Source organism: Limulus polyphemus, unplaced genomic scaffold, assembly GCF_000517525.1.
Source record: "Limulus polyphemus unplaced genomic scaffold, Limulus_polyphemus-2.1.2 Scaffold4419, whole genome shotgun sequence".
Taxonomy (NCBI): Eukaryota; Metazoa; Arthropoda; class Merostomata; order Xiphosura; family Limulidae; genus Limulus; species Limulus polyphemus.
The window spans coordinates 1-23,824 of record NW_013670029.1 but is presented as its reverse complement, the minus strand read 5'-3'; the positions used below and the strand labels follow the sequence as shown (position 1 = coordinate 23,824).

The following is a 23,824-nucleotide window of genomic DNA, read 5'->3' as shown; positions in this document are numbered from 1 at the left end:
CATTTTCCAAGCTTGCTTGAATAAATATTCAAAAATTTCAGGATCCTTACCTCCAAGTCCAGCGGATAGCGGAGTATCAGATGTGGACAGTAGTAGTGGTCACCTGAGTAACGACGAATCGAAACCTAAGCTTAGATGCACACCAGGTAACCAGAATTATTTACCTTCAAATTTCCAGTTGTTTCACATAGTTTTGTAATTTTAGTGCACGTACAAGAGTTCCATTTTTAAAGCTGAAATACTTATCAAGACTTAAGTAAATAACGTTAGGTTTTCCGATTTTTATTAACCCTTATAAAGAGTAAGAAAACGCATTTGCTGGTTATTGTAAACAGTTCTTTACGTTAACCTTGCTTCCGACGGAAACTTTAATGAGCCGAAACATCATTTATAAAATATTTGGTAACAAAACAGCTTTTTCGGTAAAACTGTAAGGAACGATGTTCCTATTCCAGCTGGAAACACGTATGTATGTATGTATGTATGTATGTAGCGGATAGGGACTTACGTTCTCCGCTAGTAAATTAATCTCTTTCTTATGATGTAATGCATTTCTCAGTTTTTCCTTTTCCAGCTATGAGAAGGAGGCAAACTTCCATAGAATTATCTATTAATTTGTTTTGCAATTTTCGGACTAAATTCATGGATAGAGCAAAATTAGCACTTTGCAGGTTCACAGACCCAGTCTGTTTGTTTTATTTTACAAAAAAATTACCAAACCCTCTTAAGTGTTTTGCTTTTTTTCTAATCCCTTCCTGTTTCTTTTAACACAACAAACACAGAAGATGGTACCACAAGACCTGGTATACCTGAGTTTATCAGTTACATATAAGATGGTACCACAAGACCTGGTATACCTGAGTTTATCGGTTACATATAAGATGGTACCACAAGATCTGGTATACCTGAGTTTATCAGTTGCATATTTTGGATGGAACTTCGCGAAAAATCTACACTTTTTTTTCTTAGTTGTTTGTTGTTACTTGAGTCGCCCCCCAGTGGCACAGGGGTATGTCTGCGGACTTACGACGCTAGAAACCGTGGTGGGCAGAGCACATATAGCCCATTGTGTAGCTTTGTGCTTACAAACAAACAAACTTTACTTGAGTCTCTGATGTATACAGAAGTGGTCTTTGTTGAACTGGATATTTCTCGTAGCTCCAGATAAGGTTAGTAGGTGTTATTTCAATGTAAGTTTGTGAAAGTAAATAGGGTTTTTCAGCAGTAAATGTTTAGTTTATGTGATTGAAAGATTATGTTTTAAACGAGTCTGCTACTTACGTTTTATGAAAATAAGGTTTCGGGTGAAACTGAACTGAGTCTAGGAAAGTCATGAATAAAGAGAAGACGTTTAATAGTGGCGATTTACAATTATCTCGGTTTTGTTTTGATGAATGAGAACGAACTCAAGTGAAACGTAGAAATGTTATGTACTTATATCATTCATTTGGTTAATAAAAAATCGATTTTCAATTATTTTACAATCATGTGCTTATAATTCGATGAAATATTTGAAATTTGTTGAAAGAATTAATTCTAATTATGGCAATTTCCTTTCACACAGCGTCTTCAAGAACACCAGACTCCTCTTCATCTAATGGCCAGCCCTATTTTCAGTCCTACCCCCAGGTGGCGCTATCACCACGCCATTCTCATCACCTTTATTCGCAAAGACCTTGTACGTATAATTTTCTTGTGCACAGAATGTAGTTTTTTGGTTTTGTTTTTTCAAATATTTTAAGGTAAAAAAAAGAGAAGTTGTATGCGTATATTTTTGTTGTAATATTAAAACTTAAATATACTGATGTAATGTAGTTAATTCTTACACTTGATACGCACCAGTGAACTTTTCTTTGTTTATTTTATGTATTCGGTGGAAGATAAAACAAAGTTGTGGTCCTTGTGTATAAAGTAAATAAAAAGCTCACGATTTTGTTATTGCAAAAACACAAAATCTTTCGTCGCTTTGTTTATATTTTCATTTGGGGGCGCTACGGTAGTGTAGCATCGACTTGGCTAAGAAAAGGAAGCTTATGCCAATATTCGGTATGTATTGCCGTAAAACGTTAACGAAATACATGAGGCTTAATCCAATTAATTTCGTTATGTTGCAGTAAACATGTTTAAATGAATTCCATGAATTGGTAAATATTTAAAAAAATCTTCTGTTTGTCGCGAAATTGCGCACGCAGTTTTTTTTTTCGTATTGGATATAGTTTTAGTTTGACAGAGAGTAAAGTTTGTTTGTTTGTTTTTTTTTTTTTGCTTTAGAGCAAAGCCACATTGGGCTATTTGCTGAAATAGGTAATCGACCCTGGATTTTAGCTTTGTAAGTTCGTGACTTACCACTGTCCAGCTGAGGGACAGAGTATAGTAAGGTCGTGTTTTGCTTGTTTCTCTAACATACACACACTGTCCATTTCTTTATACTTTTCCAGTTTTAATTGAAGGATAAAACTCAGTCTTATGTCTAATGAATGACTGCATGTCAAATGGACAGTTGACACCGGAAATAGTTCATCCTTGTCAAGTAGGGGCGAGTGGGTTACTAGAGTTAAGGTGTCTCATGACGTCAGAAAGTCACGTGGCTTATAGTTTACTTCGCCATATTGGACATCTTTTCCTTAAATTTGCTTTAGATTAAAATGCCAGATTTGTCTTCTAATATTGTGTTATCTGATGCCGTAAATGCCCTCACAGAAGTACATACAGTAAAATTTATCTAGAAACTGACTAACCATACAATTTAAAGCCTATTTTTTGTCAAAAGCGATGTTTGCACTATTGACAGCGTGTAAAGTTTTACCGAATTTTGTATTTATATGGATTTTTGTAAGGCAATTTTTGACGTTCAATATGGCGGCGTTGAATGGAACAGAATGTTTTCTGCCGTCAAGTGCAAGACCTCTATCGACAAGAAACTGCTAGTGCTGGATAATCTAACTTGTCACGAGTCTTTAGAACCCTTCAATAACCACAATATCAATGTTGACATTTTTGTTTTACCTTTCTTGGTATGAAGAATGAATCCGTTCCCTACTTCTCCCTTGAGGTTTCTATAATTTATGTACAAATCTGGTCTTTTGTTTGTCATTTGAACTATTACATGAAGCCATATGAGAGTATAAACATTAAAAGAATATTCATGGTAAGTGGAGGAAGGAGTGTGAGGTGTTTTGCACCGTAATGAATGTATTCGTCCGATGATGCACACGTAGAAAGAAAATACATGCATTTTTCATCAACCTTGGAGGCCGTATATCTACATTTGAAGTGTACAGTAATGTACTATAATATTTGAAGACCTTTATTGATTTTACGTGAAAAAGCTGAAGGTAAAAATGCCAGTAGTAAACTTCACTGACAAACATGCAAGGATAGATTGTCCTACCTGTTAATTTGATGAATATTTCGCCTCTTATTGAACTTGAACACCGAAACAAAGGATTGCGATTTTAATTATTACAATAAAGCCAGAGTATAAAAGAACGAATAATTTTTACCAAAGGATCATTACCCACTTTTCAGTTGGTTGGGTCCCCCGGTGGAACAGCGGTAAGTCTATGGATTTACAACGCTAAAATCAGGGTTACGATTCCCCTCGGTGGACACAGCAGATAACCTGTGGCTTTGCTATAAAAATTGCAAACACACACACACACACACACACACACACACACACACACACACACACACACACACACACACACACACACACACATTAGTTGGTTGTCGTTAACCACAAAGCTACAAAATGAGCTATCTGTTCTCTTCTCACCATGGGTATCGAAACCCGGTTTTTAGCATTGCAAGTTTGCAGACTTAGCGCTATGCCACTGAAGTAGGGGAGGACACACTTATCAAACATTAATTTAACCTTTCCATGGAAAATTCGTAAATAACCTCTTGGTTATGAAATACAATTATACAGTGTTAACAGAAATTATTTTTCCAATTTTGCAGTGTCAATCCGACATTTTTACCGTATACACCTTTTACATACCAAAGTTGGAGCCATCGAGTTTAGCATTTAGATTAACCATCAATGTCGACGAGAAGATCGTTAAAAAGCGGAACTTTCAGCAACAATAAACTAACTAGAAGGTACAAAATAACTTGGCTAAAATTGGTTTTACAGGAACTTCGCGTTGTCCAGTAGTATTTTACAGTGGCTTAGTGAAGTGGAATTGGATTTGGACACACTCTTTGAACTTCATTCAGATAACAGCTGTAAACCGTAATGAACTCGTATTTTTTGTTGAGTCACACATTTCAATAAAAACATTCGACCAAACGTGTTTTAGGACACACATTTGCTGTTCCGTTACAGATTAGTAAGATAACGTTTTTCTGACGTCAGCAGCGGCTGCTTGTCACACACGTATTACACAGACGGCGGACCAGACTGACCTTCACTTTCAGTGAAAGTCACAGAGTCGATGAACCTCGAACAGACTGGCATTGAAATCCAGTTCTGCCGCCTCCCGTTTCCTTTCACCTTCGCTTCCCCTTTCAGAAATCGTGATGGCACTTGTGTGTCATATAGTGTATATTGATGTGGTTATCACGTCACAAAATGTGGTGTCCTCGGTTATAATAGTGTATAGTACTCCCTCCCTTTTTTAAGTATATGATCTCCGATGGAGGCTTATATATGAATATTTTTAGAGTTTAATTTTGTGGAATTTTAACACATTTAGCGTTTAGTTTCATCCATGAAACAAGAAGTTACTTTAAAAATGTTTTTATACTGCTATTTATTAAAACTAATTTGGCAATACAGTGAACTAAGATATCCAGCTTGCCATTTACATTTTATGACGTCTGTCTATTTATCTATTTGTTTCTCAAACTGTTTTGTAACCTTATATATTTAAAAAAAACAACAACAAGGATTTGTAAGTTCACCTTGAGCGGTAATTAACATAAAACTAAAACATTTATTCAAGCATGAACTACTCGTGTGTGGGCATAGTTTAGTGCTCTCTGGTTGAACAATGACCCAACCAGTAGTGGGAAACTTTGTGCTAGCAGTGGCGGTCATTTAGTATTTTAAGTGTGGTGTCACTAGTTATCGATGGAAAAATAAATGATATCATGACTATATTCAAGTTTATTGGCATCAAAGAAATGAGTATACAAGTAATGGATAACAAATATTAAGCAACTAAGTCACAAAGGCATTAAAAATAAATTATACTTTTAATTTGATTTATTTAATTATTTTTAATATTTGTTGGTGGTTGGCAGGCCAGAAGCTGGATAGCCTAGAACAAAAGTAACTGACGTTTTGATGAACTATCCGTTGTATAAAAGGTCGAGTTTGCTATATTATAATAGTCAAACATTTAGATCACAATCGTGAATTCAGATCAAGATTTAGAATTTCGAAGAAAGTGATATCCATTGTACTTAAAAGCAATGGAAAACAATGGAACAACTTGGGGTACCAGGACTGTCTATAAAGAGACCCGTAACAAATGGTATACCAATCGTGGTAAGCAAAATGCGGCGTTTTGTAACAGATGAGAATCTACGGACACAAAGATCAGTGACAAAAACTGTCCAATGCCACAGGCAACAGAACGCAGAATTATCAAGAAGGATCTCCGTCTGGAAACGAGACCAACAATGCATTGACTCATCAGTATAAGGCTTTCGGTCATACCTCCTGTTCAACCGTAGAATACTTAAAACAACTGAAGAATGCAATGAGCATTCATCCTATTCCATACGAAGATATAACAGTCAAATGACTGGACGTAGAGCTTATGGATTTATGCACAATCGAACTGTTGGAAGAACGCCGGGAAACCGTCATCCTCGTACACTAGACGTATTATTGAAAGCATCGGGATGCGTGGCGTACTTTCGATATGCCAGCCTTACAATGGAAACTACATCTTAAGGCTATTTTGAAGACGCACGGTTGTCAGATAGAATGTGACCGAACTGGATCATAACGACATGATGAGGCTCCAAAACTGTTTTAATATAACCTCTGTATAAAATTCAAGATCAATTTTAGTGGTCATGCGTACAACTCTTTGACTACAAATGGATAAGGATTAAATTATTGTGCCTTAGGTCTCCATCAAATAAGATTATATGAAACAAAATATGCATTTTGGAAGAGGGAGGAGTCGTAGACGTAAGTCTTGCATCTCTGTAAGATGCATGTGTTAGAGCAATTCATATACCTATATAATCTGCCGTCTGGAGTATTGATCTTATTTCCCACCAACTATAATAAACTACGTGTCGTAGAGACGTTGTAGTGGTAGTTTTATGAAGGTTCAAAAATATGTTTCCTCACAGAGTTATAACAGTACCAGCTGCACCGCTTGTGTTATTGATATACTTTCGTCCCAGTTTTGAAATTGCTTTATTTCCGTATCTCATATCGTGCCCATTTGCGTGATTACACCTTGCACTGTACTCCATAACTTCTAGATGAAGAGGAACTTTTAACAGTGAGTTGATCAATAACTTAAAAAAAAAAGTTTTTAGGCTGCATCTTAATACTGTACAAATACCAAGCTTTTCTTATTTCATGGGAAAAAACAACAACAACAACAACAACAAAAAAAAAAACACTGAACTTTTCGAAAGAACAAGGTTCGAGTCGCGATATAATGCTGAACAAGTTCTGCACTTTCAGCTGTAGGAGTAATATAGCTGTGATGTCAATCCTGCTATTCGGTTAAGAGTAGCCGTGTAAGCGGCGGCTGCTTCTGACTGATCGCCCTTTGTCTGGTCAGGAAAATTAAGGATAGGATGGCTATGTCTGAACCTTAGGGATCTCTGACCTGGTAGTTTAGCCAATGTGTCGCATAAGGTGTCGTTCAGGTTGCAGATGTCAAGTTTCCTACAATATTTTGTTAGGATGGAAACTTATTACTCGTTTTAAGTGCTTTAACTACATAAAACGTTTCTTAGTCACGCATCCTTCAGCCTGAGAACAAAATTAATTGTACAATAAAAACCAAAACAGCTTTAGTCGCATTAGGGGACTGTTTAAAAAGTTCTTGATTTTCTTTTTTTTTCAATTTTTAAGAGGTAGTAACCTTTATGCATGTAAAAACCTAAAGAACATTTTGCATGTTGAGAATCGAGCAGTTTAGCCACATGTTCATGCCAGCCGGCTTTAATGTAAACCATGATTTCTTTTATTAGTTCGTGCGAGGGGTATTTCATATTATGTGCTGTAAAATTCTAGTGATTTACTGTTAAGAACCATAATGTACATTAACGAATACATATGAAGAGTTTAGATGCGTCCCCCGGTGGGTCAGCAGTAAGTTGACGGACCATACTTACAACGCTAAAATCTGGGGTTCCATTCCTCGCGGTAGATAGAACGCAGATAGCCTATTTTGTAACTTTGTGCTAAAAACACAAAGGACCAAAATCTTGGATGCAAAATACGTGGACGAATACATATGAAGTGTTTAGATACAAAAACGGGTTTAGGCCATTCCTGACAAAATTGAGCTGCCAATGAAATTCTATTGTTAAATAAATACAAATTCCTAAAGTTATACTCTACCTGTATGTATATGTTTTGTGGGAAGAATAGGGAACAAGTAGATTTTATTGGCATTTTGTCCCTCGGACATGAAGGTTTTTTTTTTTTAAATTCAACAAACCTGTATTCACGTATGTGAATAGATAATCTATTTACGTGTGTGTACAAGATTACACATATCAGTATGCACAGCTAGTACATTCCTTTACCCTCAGCCTCATATTAAACACTAGATGACCGAGTCAAGGCCGAATTTAATTCACATATTATTCGCTCACCATCTGTTCTTGCTTTTGTTTTATGACTGGTTTATTGGAATATTTATTATCTTTATAGGTAGAAAAAATGAGTCTTTGAATGCTGGAATAAGGGTGCAGAGTTTGTAAGAAGTTGTTTGACAAAATAATTTAACTTTTTAAGTGTTTCCACGTGATAAAGTCATGTATCGATCATGTAATTCATTGCTATTAATATTATTGTAATGTGTGATTTAAATTTCAAATGATCCAATAAATTTGGTAAATACCTTTCTTGTTATTATTAAAGCTTACACGGGCCTAAAAAAAAGTCACGAAGCATCATTATAGACTATATGTTTTGTGTTTCTCCAGTTTGGATGCCTCCCAGTGGCACAGCGGCATGTCTGCAGACTTGCAACGCTAGAAACCGGGTATCAAGAAACAAGAGGGGGCACCTGCCCCTCCAGAAAATGAGAAACACAATTCTTTCTTTATTCATTCAGCATGTGTATACGAATTTTTTTTTATTCATTTCACAGTTTCACACAAAATCTTTCTGCGGACGCTCATGTCCTCAGTGGCAGTTTTAACAACCCAATCTACACTATCATTATATACCTTCCTTGTTACATCCAAGGCTCATCCTTGGGTCTTACATTGGGCACGAATTATTCTTTAGTTATAATCCATTTTTTGCATGACCCCGGATCACACCCAGTACCTCTCGCACCTAAGCGAGCGTTTTACCCATCTGAGGTTAACGATCAACCCCGATAACCAATGCTGATGAGGTACTCTTTTTAATCATTCAAAATCATCTGGCTTATTTTTGTATAGTTCTGGTCCTATTAGCTTATTATGGACCAAGCTCTGGACCAGTTATATTATGCGAAGCTTATTAAGTTTCAGAATATTAATTCTTGACCCAGATCTTTCGTCCTTCACCCTGTTGCTACGCTTAGCAATCAGACATATGTCAGACAAACATTTATACTTCTGAGTTGTTTGCACACCGGGCTAAGGCTTAAACTTTTAAAGCAGGACTAACATCATTAGGTTCGTAACGACTGCTCTGTCATCGTTATGCAAACCGGTCAGGAAGGCCCCTTCTTTCCTCCGGTATACCCGAAGGATAGTGGGGAAGGTATCCTTGACCCTGCCACAGTAATGTGGGAACACAGCTCCCTGAGAGATGGTTAACTAAACGATTTACGGTGGAATTTCCTTAACAGAACTGTTGTGTTAAACGTTGTTTTTGTTTACCTACACTATTGAAAAAAAAAAAGAAAGAGTGGAGAGAAAATGCACAACACTCTTAATGTCTTTGTTTCTCAATTATTCGTTTTAAAGGTCCCTCGGTGGGACAGCGGTAAGTCTTCAGAATTACAACGTTAAAATTAGGGGTTAGATTCCCCTTGGTGGACACAGCAGATAACCCGATGTGGATTTGCTATAATAAAACACAAACACAAATCCGTTTTAAAGTTAGAATAGTTAATATATAATTATAATCGGATATTGAGATGAAAAAATAATCCTCAGTGACAATTTTTAATTTTTTGTTTATTATTATTATTATTTTTTATAAAATGATATGGCCAAATAGACTGGAATATTAACCCTTAAAGTAACCAACTTACTTATACATACAGTTCACTACTGACATGGTTTACACGTGGCATCATTTTGAGCAATTTATACTTTTGTGTATTTGAATGATTAGTTTAAGAAAATTAACCAAAAGTAAATAAATAAATTGGATGAAATCACTATTTTTTTAAATCTAAAATACTTAGAAAACAACAGTATTAATTAATAGGATTAATTGCAATATTGACGATACATTTGTTAGAATTTTATTTTAGAAAAATGTGTTTAGTAATTAAATGTATTTCTGTCACATTGATTGTTTTCTAATAGGTGCTGCCCCTTAGCGGTAAATATTTGAACTTTAAAACGCTAAAATTCTGGTTTCGATACCTTTGGTGATCACAAATACCTCATTGTGTACCTTTGCGCTTAACAACAACAAAAACAAAACAAGACCCGGCATGGCCAGGTGGTTAGGGCGCTCGACTCGCAATCTGAGGGTCGCGGGTTCGAATCCCCGTTTCACCAAACATGCTCGCCCTTTCAGCCGTGGGGGCGTTATAATGTGACGGTCAATCCCACTACTCGTTGGTAAAAAGAGTAGCCCAAGAGTTGGCGGTGGGTGGTGATGACTAGCTGCCTTCTCTCTAGTCTTACACTACTAAATTAGGGACGGCTAGCGCAGATAGCCCTCGTGTAGCTTTGCGCGAAATTCAAAAACAAACAAAACAAACAAAATCTAATATGTATTAAGCCCTTATATTTTAAAATACTTTTATCTTGATTCTAAATATGAAAAACAAGCTTATCACTTGATGCTGGTATTTAAAAACCCATTGTTAAAGCCCTCTTATACAATACCCGCAGATTTTGTGCCCCTATTAACCCGTATCTTGTTATCAGTGGGGGTTGTAGACTGGCATTTAGTTCATAAGTAGAACATTGACATGCGCAAAAGCCTGTTCTTGACCTTCAGACTCGTCTTACTTTTGATATCGTTTTATTAACTTGAGGGAGTTGTTGGTCTCTGGGCTTTTATTTTTTGTTACACGTTGTCATAAAGGCCATAGAAGAGATCGCATCACACAAGATTCAGGTTACCGTTGTCTAACCTGCAAATTTTTATTATTACTTTAAAATAAACCCGCTGTTTTCATGTTTTTAACCGTTTCATGTTAATGAATACACTCATTATTTAGTTTGCAGATTCGTGATATTACAAAACAACAACATCAATAACCAAAAAACCAAAAACCGTGTAAGTTATATTTGGCTTAGTGTATTACAATGGATGTTTTCTGCCTTACATAATATTTTAGTCATATGTGAATGTCAGGAAGCCATAGTTAGTTTACAATCCGATAACTATCACCCAATCCCGATGGCCCAGAGAGCTTATAACGCCAAAAAAATCGGGTTTCGATACCCGCAATGCAGGGGTGGAAGAAGCAGTATTTGATTAGTCATGCAACTCTGAATAGTGTGCAAAGCATGCTAGTGGTAGGAGGGTCTGGGGGCATACTCCCCAGGAATATTTTGAAAAATAGGTGCTCTGAGATTGAACTTTGTGCTAATTTTACTATATGTTATTGAAAGTATTAATCATTTGCAAGCACTTTTTTATGATTCATAAAAATAGGAGCTCACTGGCACTTGTACTCACTATAGCTATAAAGAAGCACTAGCATGTACACAGTAATTTATTACCTCCGTCCATCTTCTGTGGCAGAGATTGTTTTCACCCCTGTGTTTGTCAGCAAGATCTCTCGAAAACGGCTGAATGGATTTGGACGAAAGTTGTTTACATTTGGACTGTGACCCAACTCAGAAGTGATTAGTTTTTGGAGGGTGAAGGTCACGGCAAGGTCATTAAAATGAAAAATAAAATTCCTACCTGTTAACATTTAGACCGATTTTTCACACTATTTTCGGTCTATAGCTCAGTGAAAAACGATCAAATTTTGATGAAGATTAGTGGACTTGTGTAGAATATTATTCCTTATTCTCCTGCCAAAAATGGTCCGTGTTCGTTGATAACAACGGACATAGGAGACATTTTCATATGTTTTTGAGAGCCGAATATGATCAACGCTGCGTGACCCTCTAGGGGGTTATACTGATTCATGCATACTACTGTAAGTTTATCTATTTACTTCAATTTTCTGAAGTACAAGTTAAAGTTTAAAAAGCACCTATAGTTACGGTGACGAAATATTGGTCCGCCTACTGCCAGATCTGCCGGACCTGCTCCGGCGCATATGCGGTGGGCAGAACACATATAGCCCATTGTGTAGCTACAACAAACAAAAACTCGATAGCTAGCCAAGTTACGGTTGGAGTATGAACAGAAATTATTACACCACTGCTTTCTTTCAGCTTATTTTTACGACAAATCAGATACTAATTATAATAATAAAAATGTGCTAATAAACACGTATTATTCAACCATGTATATTCCAGATTTTCTTAATAGTCTGATGATTATGTAACAAGGATATATGTTGTTTTAGTGATATTTCGGGTTATCTGAAAAACATATCAAGTAGAATACTATTGTAACAAGTATTTGGTATTTTCACCTATACACGTGGGCTAAACGGCCAGGTCAGAGACACTTAGGATTCAGAAATATAGCTGTCTCTGATTTTAAACTACTGACCGAAGGGAAGACAGCCAGTCAGTAACGTCCCTCACTGGAAAGACTTCGTCCGGCTTTCAACCGAATAATGGAATTGAGTGTCACTCTTCTAATCAGCGGTATGTTTGCGGATTTACAATGCTAGAAACCGGACTTCGATACCCGTGCAGCTTTGTGCTTAACTACAAACAAACACTCTTCTGACGCATCCACAGCTGAAAGCGTGAAGAGTTTCATTGTCATCGCAACCCAAACCTCGGACCTTGAGGTCCACATCCCTTTATGCTAATTAATCACTAGGCCAAGCCCAGATCAGTATCAAAACAACAACATACTCTTAAATGTTGCCCAACACGCGTATTATAATGAGATGATAAACTTTAACGACCATACAGCGTTAATTCACTGTTTCGACAGTCATTTCGACGGATCAACTCGTAACAAAGATTAAACTCCCAATTTTGAGTGAGGTTGTAATTCACTATTAACTAATTAATTTTCAAATATCTTTATCGGATAATGAGGAGTAAGAGTAACACTGGGTTAATTATTCTAAAATGTAAACACGTTTAGGTAACGATGTAATAACGTCTGAAGCATAATAACTGTTGTGGTAATAATAGTGCTGTGAGTTTTATGGTAATAATAAAGACATTTGTTTATGAATATTTATGAAATATTCGTATAATATTCCGTATTTCATAAGCTACCGTATTTTTCGGTGTATAAGACGCACTTTTTTACCCCACACTTTGTCAAAATCTACTTGCGTCCTATACACCGAAAGTATGAATAATATATATGTATATATACGATATACACAAGCCATGTGTAAATATATTTAAATAGGCATGCATAGTTTAGTTTAATTGAATGTGTTATTTATAACAATAGTAGTTTTTTTCTTCTTTTAGTTAAAAATATAACTATTTATAATGCTCTCTAAATAAAAAAAAAATAAAAAATTACAGTGAAAGCAATGAAGATTTTGTAGGTTTTGAACCAAACTAAATAACAGTAAACCTTTTTTTGATTTACGGGGTTTTCTTATTTTGATGTTTTGAGCTCTTTTGTGTTTAAAACAATATATACTAATTTTGAAAGTATCAAATTGAATTTTTGTTTAATAAAAATCATTCAAATGCGACTGTAGCTCCCCCCCCCCCAAAAAAAAAATGTTTGTCTTCAAAATAAGGGTGCGTCTTATACACCGGTGAGTCTTGTATTCCGAAAAATACGGTATTTTATCTGTCAGGAAGAAGGTTTTCAAAAACGTGTTTCAAATACCCACTTATTTGAAGTGAAAACTTTAAAACGGCGAAACTTAGATATAAGCGCAGTTGGATTTTGCTTGTTACGAAACACTTATGTGACGAATGAGTGTTAAAATCTATCTAGGTAACTACGGAGAGACGCAGCGTAGCGAAGGCTGCATCCAGCTCTTTTATGTTTTCAAACTATAGCGTTAATGTTGATTTTGATACACAGATGTCGCGTGCAGTAACCAATACGTACGCTGTAATCTTCCAATAGCAACACAACAGCAGCCTATGCTAGTTCCCGCCCTCGTGGTACTGACGAAGGCTCTACCTTGTACACCTGCCTCTGTAAAAACAGTTATATAAAGTAAGCATTGGTATATAGTAATATCGCCACAGATGTCAATACACTTTCGAGGCCGCAGCTACATCCTCTTTTAACATTGTATCGTTTTGCCCTCTATTGGTAGCTAACGTAACTATCATATGAATGTATATTATTATTATTATTATCATCAAATTCAGTTAGTATAAATATTTTATGTCTTCGGGCATAATTCAATGTCTTGATTTGTTTATAATAACATTTGTTATTGTGATTGCTTCATAAAAATTATATTTTTCAGTATTTCCTTTTTTAATTTTAGGAAAGTTAGGATCTTTCAACATGCCTTGCATTTGTTATTTATGATTTTTCTTAGCGTAATATTTCTTGTTTGTTTATCTACACCACAATGGTTTAGAGTTCTGTATTTATTACGGAGGTTTAGTATTATGTTCATCTTTTTTGAAATAACCAAATTATTCAGTCTATTTCAGCATTACTGAGCTTTTACATTGACAACTAGGCATTATGGTAATTGGGAATGCCTAAGTACTGAGCTATTAGTATTGAAAGAATGATTTTTCGTTTATAAAGCTCGTTTATAAAAGCATTTTGAATAATATTGTTAAGCTAGGCTGGAAGATTAATCAGCAGCCTCTCATAGTCAATACTTTACATCTGTGCGGAATGCAAATTCACTAAACCTAAAGTGTTAAGAAGTTGAGTTAATTTTATGTTGTTTTCTTCTTTTCTTTTTGTGAAATTTTCAAAATAAGCCAATAGTGTGTAAGTTCGTACGTTTTTAGTTTAATCATCGAATTGTAATGGATAAAACAATGCGGTTCAGGAAGTGATTAGATAGGTGTAGATAAGACACGTGAACTTGTATTTCTTTAGCCCTATAAAAAGAGATAAAGCGTGGAATATTTTTTTCCCACTCTAGATCCTAGTATTGTCCAATTCTCTTCAGAAAACCATTACAAGACCTCTCAGTCTCAATACTTTGTGGAGTCTCCAATCCAACAAAAGCCGCATAGTACCCAAAACATTATTCAACACAAAAGGAGTTCTTCCCATTCAGTTACACAGTCAGACTCATTCCCTCCGTTACCCCGTCCTACACCTTCAGCTCATTCCAGCCACCCTCACGTTTCGAGTACCAGTTATTTGGGACCATCTCCTAATCTCCATGAACATCCTCAATTCTCCTCCAGTAACGTTTCTTTGACAAGACCATCTTCATCCTCATCAACATCTCCTTCCTCTTCTGGACTTCACTCACCTGTTGGTAAACCTCCCGCTACCCCCCCAACATCCGTTATTACTGCAGCTCATAGCAGCAGCAACTTTGGAGATGATCCGTCCTTTTATGTTGAAGATCTCTCTTTCCAACCAAAAGTAAAAAGAAAGGTAATTATAACTAAGATTTTTGTCTTTTGTTAAAAAAAACTCTCGTTGGTTATACTTTTTAAAACCGAGCAACAGTTTAAACCTTTAAATGTATTTCATTATGAGCACTTTTTACACTCTATAAACTTCAGGAGACACACACATTGGTAATACTCAAGTAGTTTATATATTTCTTATTAATTTTTAATGTTTATTACTTCTATTAGTCCGATTCGCTGTTATTGGGTTAAAAGCTTATCCAAAATCGTCAATTTTAATAAATTTGGTTAGACATCTTTCAGCATTATAACGTTTCCTGTCAATCCCACTTTTTGTTGGTAAAACAGTAGCCCAAGAATTGGCTGTGAGTAGCTGCCTTCCCTCTACCTAGTCTATCACTTAGAAATTAGAAACGACTAAACAGAAAACCCTTGAAAAGCTTTGGGCGAAATTCCAAAAAATAACCATATTAACTGCTTTCCCTATAGCTGCAGGAATCGAACCCTAACACTTAGAGTGATAAGTCCTCAAAGTTTCCGCTAAAGCCACTGAGAAGAACAACGAATTTAGGTGGCACTTACTTTTTAATTCCATTCAATCTGTTGTATTTACTTTGAACAAAGACGACACTATTGTAGAAGAGACAATTACAGAAAATACATCTTTCGTAAAAGTCATGGGGATATAAACTACACATTAACGCGCTGGTTCATATTAACCGCATGCTCGCCCTTTGTGTTTAAACAGACAAACAAACAAAACTTAAAGAAGTGACACGGCCTCTAACTGTTAGCATCTAATGTTGTTAATTTTCATGATAAGCTTGGATCCTAATTGATCTTGTGTTTGGTTTTTTAGAATGTATTTTACTTATTACAGGTCGAAAACCTAAGAATTCTGAAAGTGGGGCAACATACGTGAAAAGAAAGAGCAGAGAAAGTAAGTTGGTAAAATGCTACAAACAAGTTCGAACATGTATCCCATATCCTGACAGCCTTATATAGTTGGGGATAATAACGTGAAATTAATCATAGTGTTTTCCGTTAGAGGGCGAGAGATTTGTTATTTAGTGACGGTTTGAGAAGTTTTAAGTATTTAGTTACAATAACACGTGTTTAAACTCATTTTTTGTCACTGGTAGTGAAGCACATTTTGTGGTTTTTATACAGTTTTTTTTAGGTTTTGTTCACTGCATAACTCAGGTCAAAATGCTGCAGAATTTGTCCGTCTGATTGTCCGTATAGTTCTCTGTACAATTGTACGTATATAGATCTATGTATGCGTATGTCAGTGTGTGTATTACCTTTTAATTCATTCGTCTTTGCACATTTATAACTTTTTTATCTATTCTTGTTAATCTATTCATCTGCTACCGCTGTTAATATGTGCGGTTATAGTTTTGTTGTTGATATTTATTTCCGTATATGTTTTCAGTTATATATGTCTGTCTGTTAAATTTAGCTTCCATTTATCTATTTCAATGTGTTTCTAATGCGTTTTCTATTTTGCTTTGAGCGAACAAAAGTGAAACGTGCATGCATGAAAATATATGCGTTTTTGATAATTGATCAATTAATCTGCCAGTCTGTCTTTTTCTATGGGACGGTGAATGTGTATTTGGAAACATGTAACATTAGTTTTATTTTTTTCCTATAGGTGCGACTACCTATTTGTGGGAGTTTCTACTTAAACTTTTACAAGACAAAGAATACTGTCCACGCTACATAAAGTGGACAAACAGAGAAAAAGGCATATTTAAATTAGTTGACTCAAAAGCCGTTTCTAAACTCTGGGGTCTTCATAAAAATAAGCCAGACATGAACTACGAGACAATGGGTCGAGCTCTCAGGTGAGGACTTTGATTCCATTTTACACTGTTAATCTAGCTCAAACCTTTGACCTATGTCTGTGATTTAACTTGACTCTTCAAACCTTTGACCTATATCTGTGATTTAACTTGATTCTTCAGTCGTTAAGCGTGATGTTGTGTCAATGAAGAATAACTTCAGTATGAAGGAATAAAACATTATCGAAGATTTAGTCTCTTTCTTGTATCAGCCTGTGATAACTGATAATTCTTATTGAAAAATCTCGTAGTGTTCTGTTTTAAACATATTAAATTGAAGAACAGAGTCGAAAAGGTTTTCGCCTAATATTAATTTTTAAAAGTTTGAAATCGTTTGAAAGTTTGAAATCGAGAAGTCTATGTGATATAAAAATAGATTAAGGTAAAAAGAAGCATAAACAAACCTAGAAGCTGTATACAGTAATATTACTACAACATTTTAACAAGAACAGGTCTGAAAGTTAAACATTTTTCTCTATATATTTTTTTGAGCATTATAGTAAGAAAAAATTTCAATAGAAATAATTGGTGAAGCAAGTTATCATCTGAAAAATAGCTATAAGAGAAATTACCAAAATGATCAAGAAAGTCGCAGGAAAGTAGAAGCATTTATATGGCTATCTGAAACTTTGTTGTGATTCCAAAAAAAGTGATATGTTTTGTATTTATATGAACTTTTGATGATAAATCATAACTATTTAAACAATACGGAAAAATATGTCTTTTCAGGTATTATTACCAAAGAGGAATCTTAGCAAAAGTTGACGGCCAAAGACTGGTTTATCAGTTTGTTGACGTTCCAAAAGACATCGTCGAAATTGACTGTTCTGGTGCTTGATGTAATTTCTGGTTATTAACACTTAACAACAACTTTATATTTATGTGTTCAGGAACATCTGATTTTACAGTTGCATATTGAAGAGGTGTGTTTGGTTTATTGCTATTGGTAAAAAACAAAACAAAAAAACCAGAGAGGGGGAAAAAAAAGGCATTTCACACATTATAACAGGAATAAACTTTACGAGAAGCGATTTTTGTGGTCGTCTTTGAACGACAGAAATATTGGTCATTATTGAAAGACTGCTGAAAAGATGAAGAACATTCTGTTGAAACTGTTTTTGTATGTACGAGGGATACGTAATGTTCATCATTATCCCGGAAATATTCCTAACAATCTTAATTATTTTTTCTATGAACTTTGTCGATAGTGTAGCGACTGTTAATCAATTTAGACAATGTCGATTACGAAGAAATTGAGTTAAAATTTTGTATAAAAATAAAACCAAGGGATATGACCAGAAATGATGAATAATATCAAATATTCATTAATGAGATTTTATATTGTACGTGTACGGAATACTGACTAGGTTTCTTAATGTGTCTCGCATTTTGTCACCAAGAAATCTATGTTTGTAATATCTCATTCTTCATTTAAGATTGTCTCGGTAATCAAGTAGAAATATTGTTGTGTTGTATACACACAGTTGGGAAACTGTGTCAGGCGGTAAAGTGAAATATAACCATTTTAAAACGTGTGATCGTTTGTCTATTTTAAATTTTGTGGATTGAAATATGTATATAATGATGTATAATGTATTTTTGGTTTAATGTTGTGATGAAAATCGATACGAGTTCTATATAAATAATGTGTTTTTAGCGTTCGTTTACGACTATTTAAGAAAAAAAAACGAAACGAAAGTATAACATTGATAGAGTTGTTCTTATAATGTTCCTTTAGAAAGCTATTACTTAAAGACCCATATCTCTTCAAAATAAAACAAAAGGACAGCAAAAATGGTTTCGTAATTTCTGGTTTTTGTAAATTAGCATATGTTAAATCAACTTAGATTTGCAGTTTTTCATTCGCAATTTTGGTTCATGTTACATAATGAAAACGTAACAAAATGGATTGGGTAAATTGTAGAAACTGGTAGATGTTATACTTTACCTTATTTAAATATGGGAATCTATACCTTACTCTGCCTGCTATACAAACTGTAGCTAGGTTACGTGATTTCGTCGTTTCTTCTTCTTGTGTACCGACTACAACTTGTGCCTTGATGTACTTCTCTTTTCACAACTTGTTGATACTATTTAAAGTATATTTGAGCATTCCGATGACCTGGTTATATGTACATAAGACACATGGCTACTGTGAAGTAGTCAATTTGTTATAATCAGTGAAATAAAATTTTTCCTTTACGGTTTTTTACTTGTTCCCTAGATATGTCGATGACTAAAACTTGTTTTGTAAATAAAGAAATTAGGTTTATAAATAAATATAGATTATATATATATATATTGACATTAGATGAAGATTTGTCTGTATTGATCAACAAAATAAGGAATGTTATCTGGACATTGTTACTACTCGATAATATTTTTTTACAGTTGGCTGGCGATTAGTTTGTATTTGTCTTGCGAATGAACGTAAATTGATAAGACTGATTAAGGTCAGACATAAGAAGCGACAAAATGTAGAAAATAAACCTTTTATCTTGTAAGTTTAAAATCACGGTGCTAACTATAATAGGAAAGCATTATATATAACCTTGGGCTATGGTATATATATATATATATATATATATTGTAATAAAAAGTATCCATCACTTTTATATAAATGAGAGAATATTGATTTTAAGAGTTAAATTTATAATAAATTCAAACCAACCTTTTTTTTTCTAGATGTCGTATTCCAACGAGCGGGTAGTTGAAATCTGTTATTAATTAACTTTTTTAAAGACAAGATACCAAATCTTAATTTATTCTTGTTTGCATAAAGATAGTAAATCACTGAATTTTGTGAAGATTTTTTCAAATACTTAATTTTAATATATCTATACACATATACATAACCCCCCCCCCCCTTCCATAAAGGAAAAAATTAAACCACAAATAACACAACAAATCTTTAGGGTTAAGCTGTATTGTATGTTTATGTAATCCAATTTTTCTAGACTTGATCTCTTAAATCTTCCCACATAAAAAGGTCGCATATGAAACATTATTTAATAGTCTTAATAACTTTATTGGAAGGTTTTGTATGTATACGATCCTATTCAGAATAGGAATTGAAGTTAAAATGTTACTGCAGTACTGCTCATTTCCGCCCAAAATGGACGAAATTACTTAAAGAGAATACTGCCAGAATAATATCGTAAAATATTTATTGAAAACAATGGGTGTATTATAAAACTTTGGACATATTTGTACAATTTTCTTTCCTACAGTTCAATAATAATAAAAAACATTTTTCTTCTATCCAAATGAAATATTTCTTTTACATTATGGACTTACGAACAGTGAACGTTCATTTGACTGTGAAGCAGCACGTGCATCCGTGAAAGTGTTATTGGTGTGTATTTCATTAGATAGAAGAAACACGTTTCCAGTGACGTCTAAATATGGTAATATAAGGGTATGGTCTTGGTAGATTTGTCAGGATGTATAGCGACTGAATAATTTGTAATTGTTATGTAAAAGATGTTTAATATTTTGTTTTAACCTCGTGTAATTCCTAAGTAAAATGTATTATTAATTTGTGTGTTTTACGACACCGAATCAATTTTTTTTTCATTGTATTCAATGAAGATAAATGTGATGTGTAACCAACTGTTATCTCCGTGGTTAAGCTTAACAAAACGATATCTTCGTAATGTCTTTCTGAAGTGAATGATATAAAACAGTACATGTATAAATTAAGGTTGTGTTGTTTTCAATGTACCTGGGCATTGACGGAGATTTCACATATCTTCCACCTAATCCCTGGCTTCTGTATATGTTAGATTTGTATGTACATACTGGTTGTAATAATAAACATTTCTATAACCGGGTGTTATTTTTGTCGTGTGGTTGTTTGAGTGCTCAAGTCATATTCTTGAAAGTCTATTCATAGAGAGAGACAAACTACACATGCAGAAATAGTCTTTAAAAAGCAAGCGTCTTTTTTTTTACTTAGTGTGGTTTAACTTAAATTACTAATATTTCTAAGTCACCTTAAAAATTCATAACTTTTAAAATTTATACAAAAGTGTTATAATTATCAAAATTACGGCCCATTTTTCTTTTGTTAAGGAGCCATGAAAAAGATGAGCAATTGATATACGTCTTAATTGCAGGTTGTGTTAATTACTATTGCAGTGTTTGTAAGACAAGTAGAAATCTTTTTCATCAAACCTAAAAAAGAAAGAAAAAAAAAAGACTTAAATCAAAGTTCTTTTTCGAAATAAAATATTCTCCCCTTCGGTTTTATTTAGTTGTGAGAGATAACAGTATCGTTGTCATTTACAACATTTGTATCTTAGGAGGTTTCAATATCGTTTACAACATTTATATTTTAAAGTTTCAATATCGTTTACAACATATACTTCTTAGGAGGTTTAAATATCGTTTACAACATTTATACCTCGGGAGCTTTCAATATCGTTTACAACATATACTTCTTAGGAGGTTTAAATATCGTTTACAACATTTAAACCTTAGGGGGTTTAAATATCGTTTACAACATATACTTCTTAGGAGGTTTAAGTATCGTTTACAACATTTATACCTTAGGGGGTTTAAATATCGTTTACAACATATACTTCTTAGGAGGTTTAAATATCGTTTACAACATTTATACCTTAGGGGGTTTAAGTATCGTTTACAACATATACTTCTTAGGAGGTTTAAATATCGTTTACAACATATACTTCTTAGGAGGTTTAAATATCGTTTACAACATATACCTCTTAGGAGGTTTAAATATCGTTTACGACATATATATTCTATGAGGTATAAATATAATTTACAACATATATGTGTATCTTAGGAAGTTTAAATAAAGTTTACAATATTCGATTTGTGAACCGTGTTTGCAATACAGTGCCAAGCAATTCATGTTAATAGTATTCAATGAATTACTTTTCCAATTAAAGAGAAATAGATCAAGAGTACTAGTTAAGTTACTGCGCTAGTCATCACTAATTTAGAAGCAATAGACTAATGAGAAGGCACCTACTCAACACCACCAGCCGCCAACTCTTGAGCTACCCTTTATCAACGAATAATGAGAGTGACCGTCACATTATAGCGCATTCACGGCCGAAAGGGCGAGCATATTCGGTAAGGTAGTTTATTTTGAAACACAAAGCAATCTGTGCTCTGTCCACTGCAGGTATCAGAATCCGATTTTCAGCGTTATGAGTCCTCAAATTTACCACTGAGCCACCGGGGGCAAAGTAAAATGGACCTGATTATTACATGAAATATCATCAAAAGGACGTTTGCATCCTATCGCATGTACACACAATTGATTAGCAATGACCTGGTGAAATGAGATTTGCCTCTCAAAAAGCCAACAACTTGCAAAACTTATTATTTAAGAATGGAAAAAATTTAATGGCCTCGCTGTTTTTCCTAACAAGAAAAAAAATTGAGAGGGTTTGGTTCAGAGTTATCTACGCTAGCTGTTCAAAATAATTAGTCAAGAGCATCCATCGTCAACGGTTGGGCTACAGCAATAGAATAATGGAATTTGACTGTTACTCTTATGTCATGGTCTCAAACTGCGTTGCACTGTTTTTTTCATGCAAAGGAACGCGAACTCTCAAATCCGCAGTCCGACATTTTAACCAATAAGCCACTCACGACGAAAAGAGTGAAAATAACTCTACTTTTAAAAGAATTGTAAACATATTAAGAATCACAGTAATGTAAGGTTTCTTATCGAATATTACATCATTCCAAAATTAAATCCATCTTCAATTTCTTTAGGTATTTTAGCAGCAGCAAAGCTATTTGGCAATATGGATTCCGGTCATCCGATGGGTCGTAGATCTGGCAATTAAAGAGGCCAAGGTTGTTGTTTGTTTTGGATATTAGCGCAAAGCTATACAAGGGCAACGATATGATAGATTTTATTGTTCTTCAGTGGAAATCTTGTATTCGTAATGGGCTTTTGAAAAATATAATTTTTTATTCGAAAGTCGCCACTCACCATAACTTTCCGATATTTTTCGATTAATTTTGAGTCAAAAAAGTATTTTTTCCATTTTCCCAGAACATTCATATTTTCACCGAAACTACAAGGCTATAGCCCATATTTTTTCCCCAAATTTTGAAAATATTGTTTTTTCTCATATATTTCAATAGAAACATGCCCTTGATGTAAGACTTTCAAAGTAGATATCCTTTCATCAAAATTCCCAATAGTTAATTGATAATCTGTTATCAAAATTTCGGCTATCTTCGATTTTACTGTTTTTTTTGTTTTCACTTATATTGTAAAGAAAGAAGAACTTTAAAAATAAGATTATTGAAACAAAATCAAAACATCTTAATGTCTATGACGTCTTCTTATAGAACAAACGGTACTTTTTGGATTTTATTTACTCTCGGTTAGCGAAAGTTCATTTTTATTTAGTTTACACGGAACATAATATTTTTTCGCAATGCAATAATATCTCAATTTTGAATTTCTTGTAGGAATAAGCACTATCTGATATTTCTCTATTAATTTTGCGTCAAAAAGCGCTTTTTTCCATTTCTCAAAAAAATCATATTTTCACCGAAAAAGCAAAGGCTATAGATAACGTTTTTTCAAAATTTTGAAAAAAATTGTTTTTCCTCATATTTCAATACAATAATGCCCTTGATGTAAGACTTTCAAAATGGATATTCTTTCATCAAAATTCACAATAGTTATTTAATAATTTGTTATCAAAATTTCGGCTATCTTCGATATTATTGTGTTTTTTTATCTTCAGTTATATTGTAAACAAAGAAGAGCTTTAAAAATAAGATTATTCAAACAAAATCGCAACATCTAAAAGGCCCCGACGACTTCGCTTGAAACGAACTCCACCTTTTCGATTCTCTTTATTCTAGGTTAGCGAAAGTTCACATTTTTTAGATTTTCACAGAACATAATACTTTTCGTTTATGCTATAATGTCTCAATTTTTAGTTTACCTACGAAATAAGCAGTATCCGATATTTTTCTTTAATTTGGCGTTAAAAAAGCACTTTTTT

General features: G+C 34.1%; 1 protein-coding gene across 1 annotated transcript in view; it reads left to right on the top strand.

Moving 5' to 3' along the window:
- The window catches only part of LOC106471117 (putative protein TPRXL), a 44,063-nt gene extending 27,327 nt beyond the window's left edge, over positions 1-16,736 (top strand). Inside the window, exons 3-7 of the mRNA XM_022399739.1 lie at positions 42-146; positions 1,565-1,678; positions 14,523-14,989; positions 15,848-15,907; positions 16,625-16,736. Coding sequence (XP_022255447.1) covers positions 42-146; positions 1,565-1,678; positions 14,523-14,989; positions 15,848-15,889 — 728 coding nt within the window. The 3' untranslated portion in view covers positions 15,890-15,907; positions 16,625-16,736. The remainder of the gene's footprint in view (positions 1-41; positions 147-1,564; positions 1,679-14,522; positions 14,990-15,847; positions 15,908-16,624) is intronic.
- Positions 16,737-23,824: the final 7,088 nt, after the last annotated feature.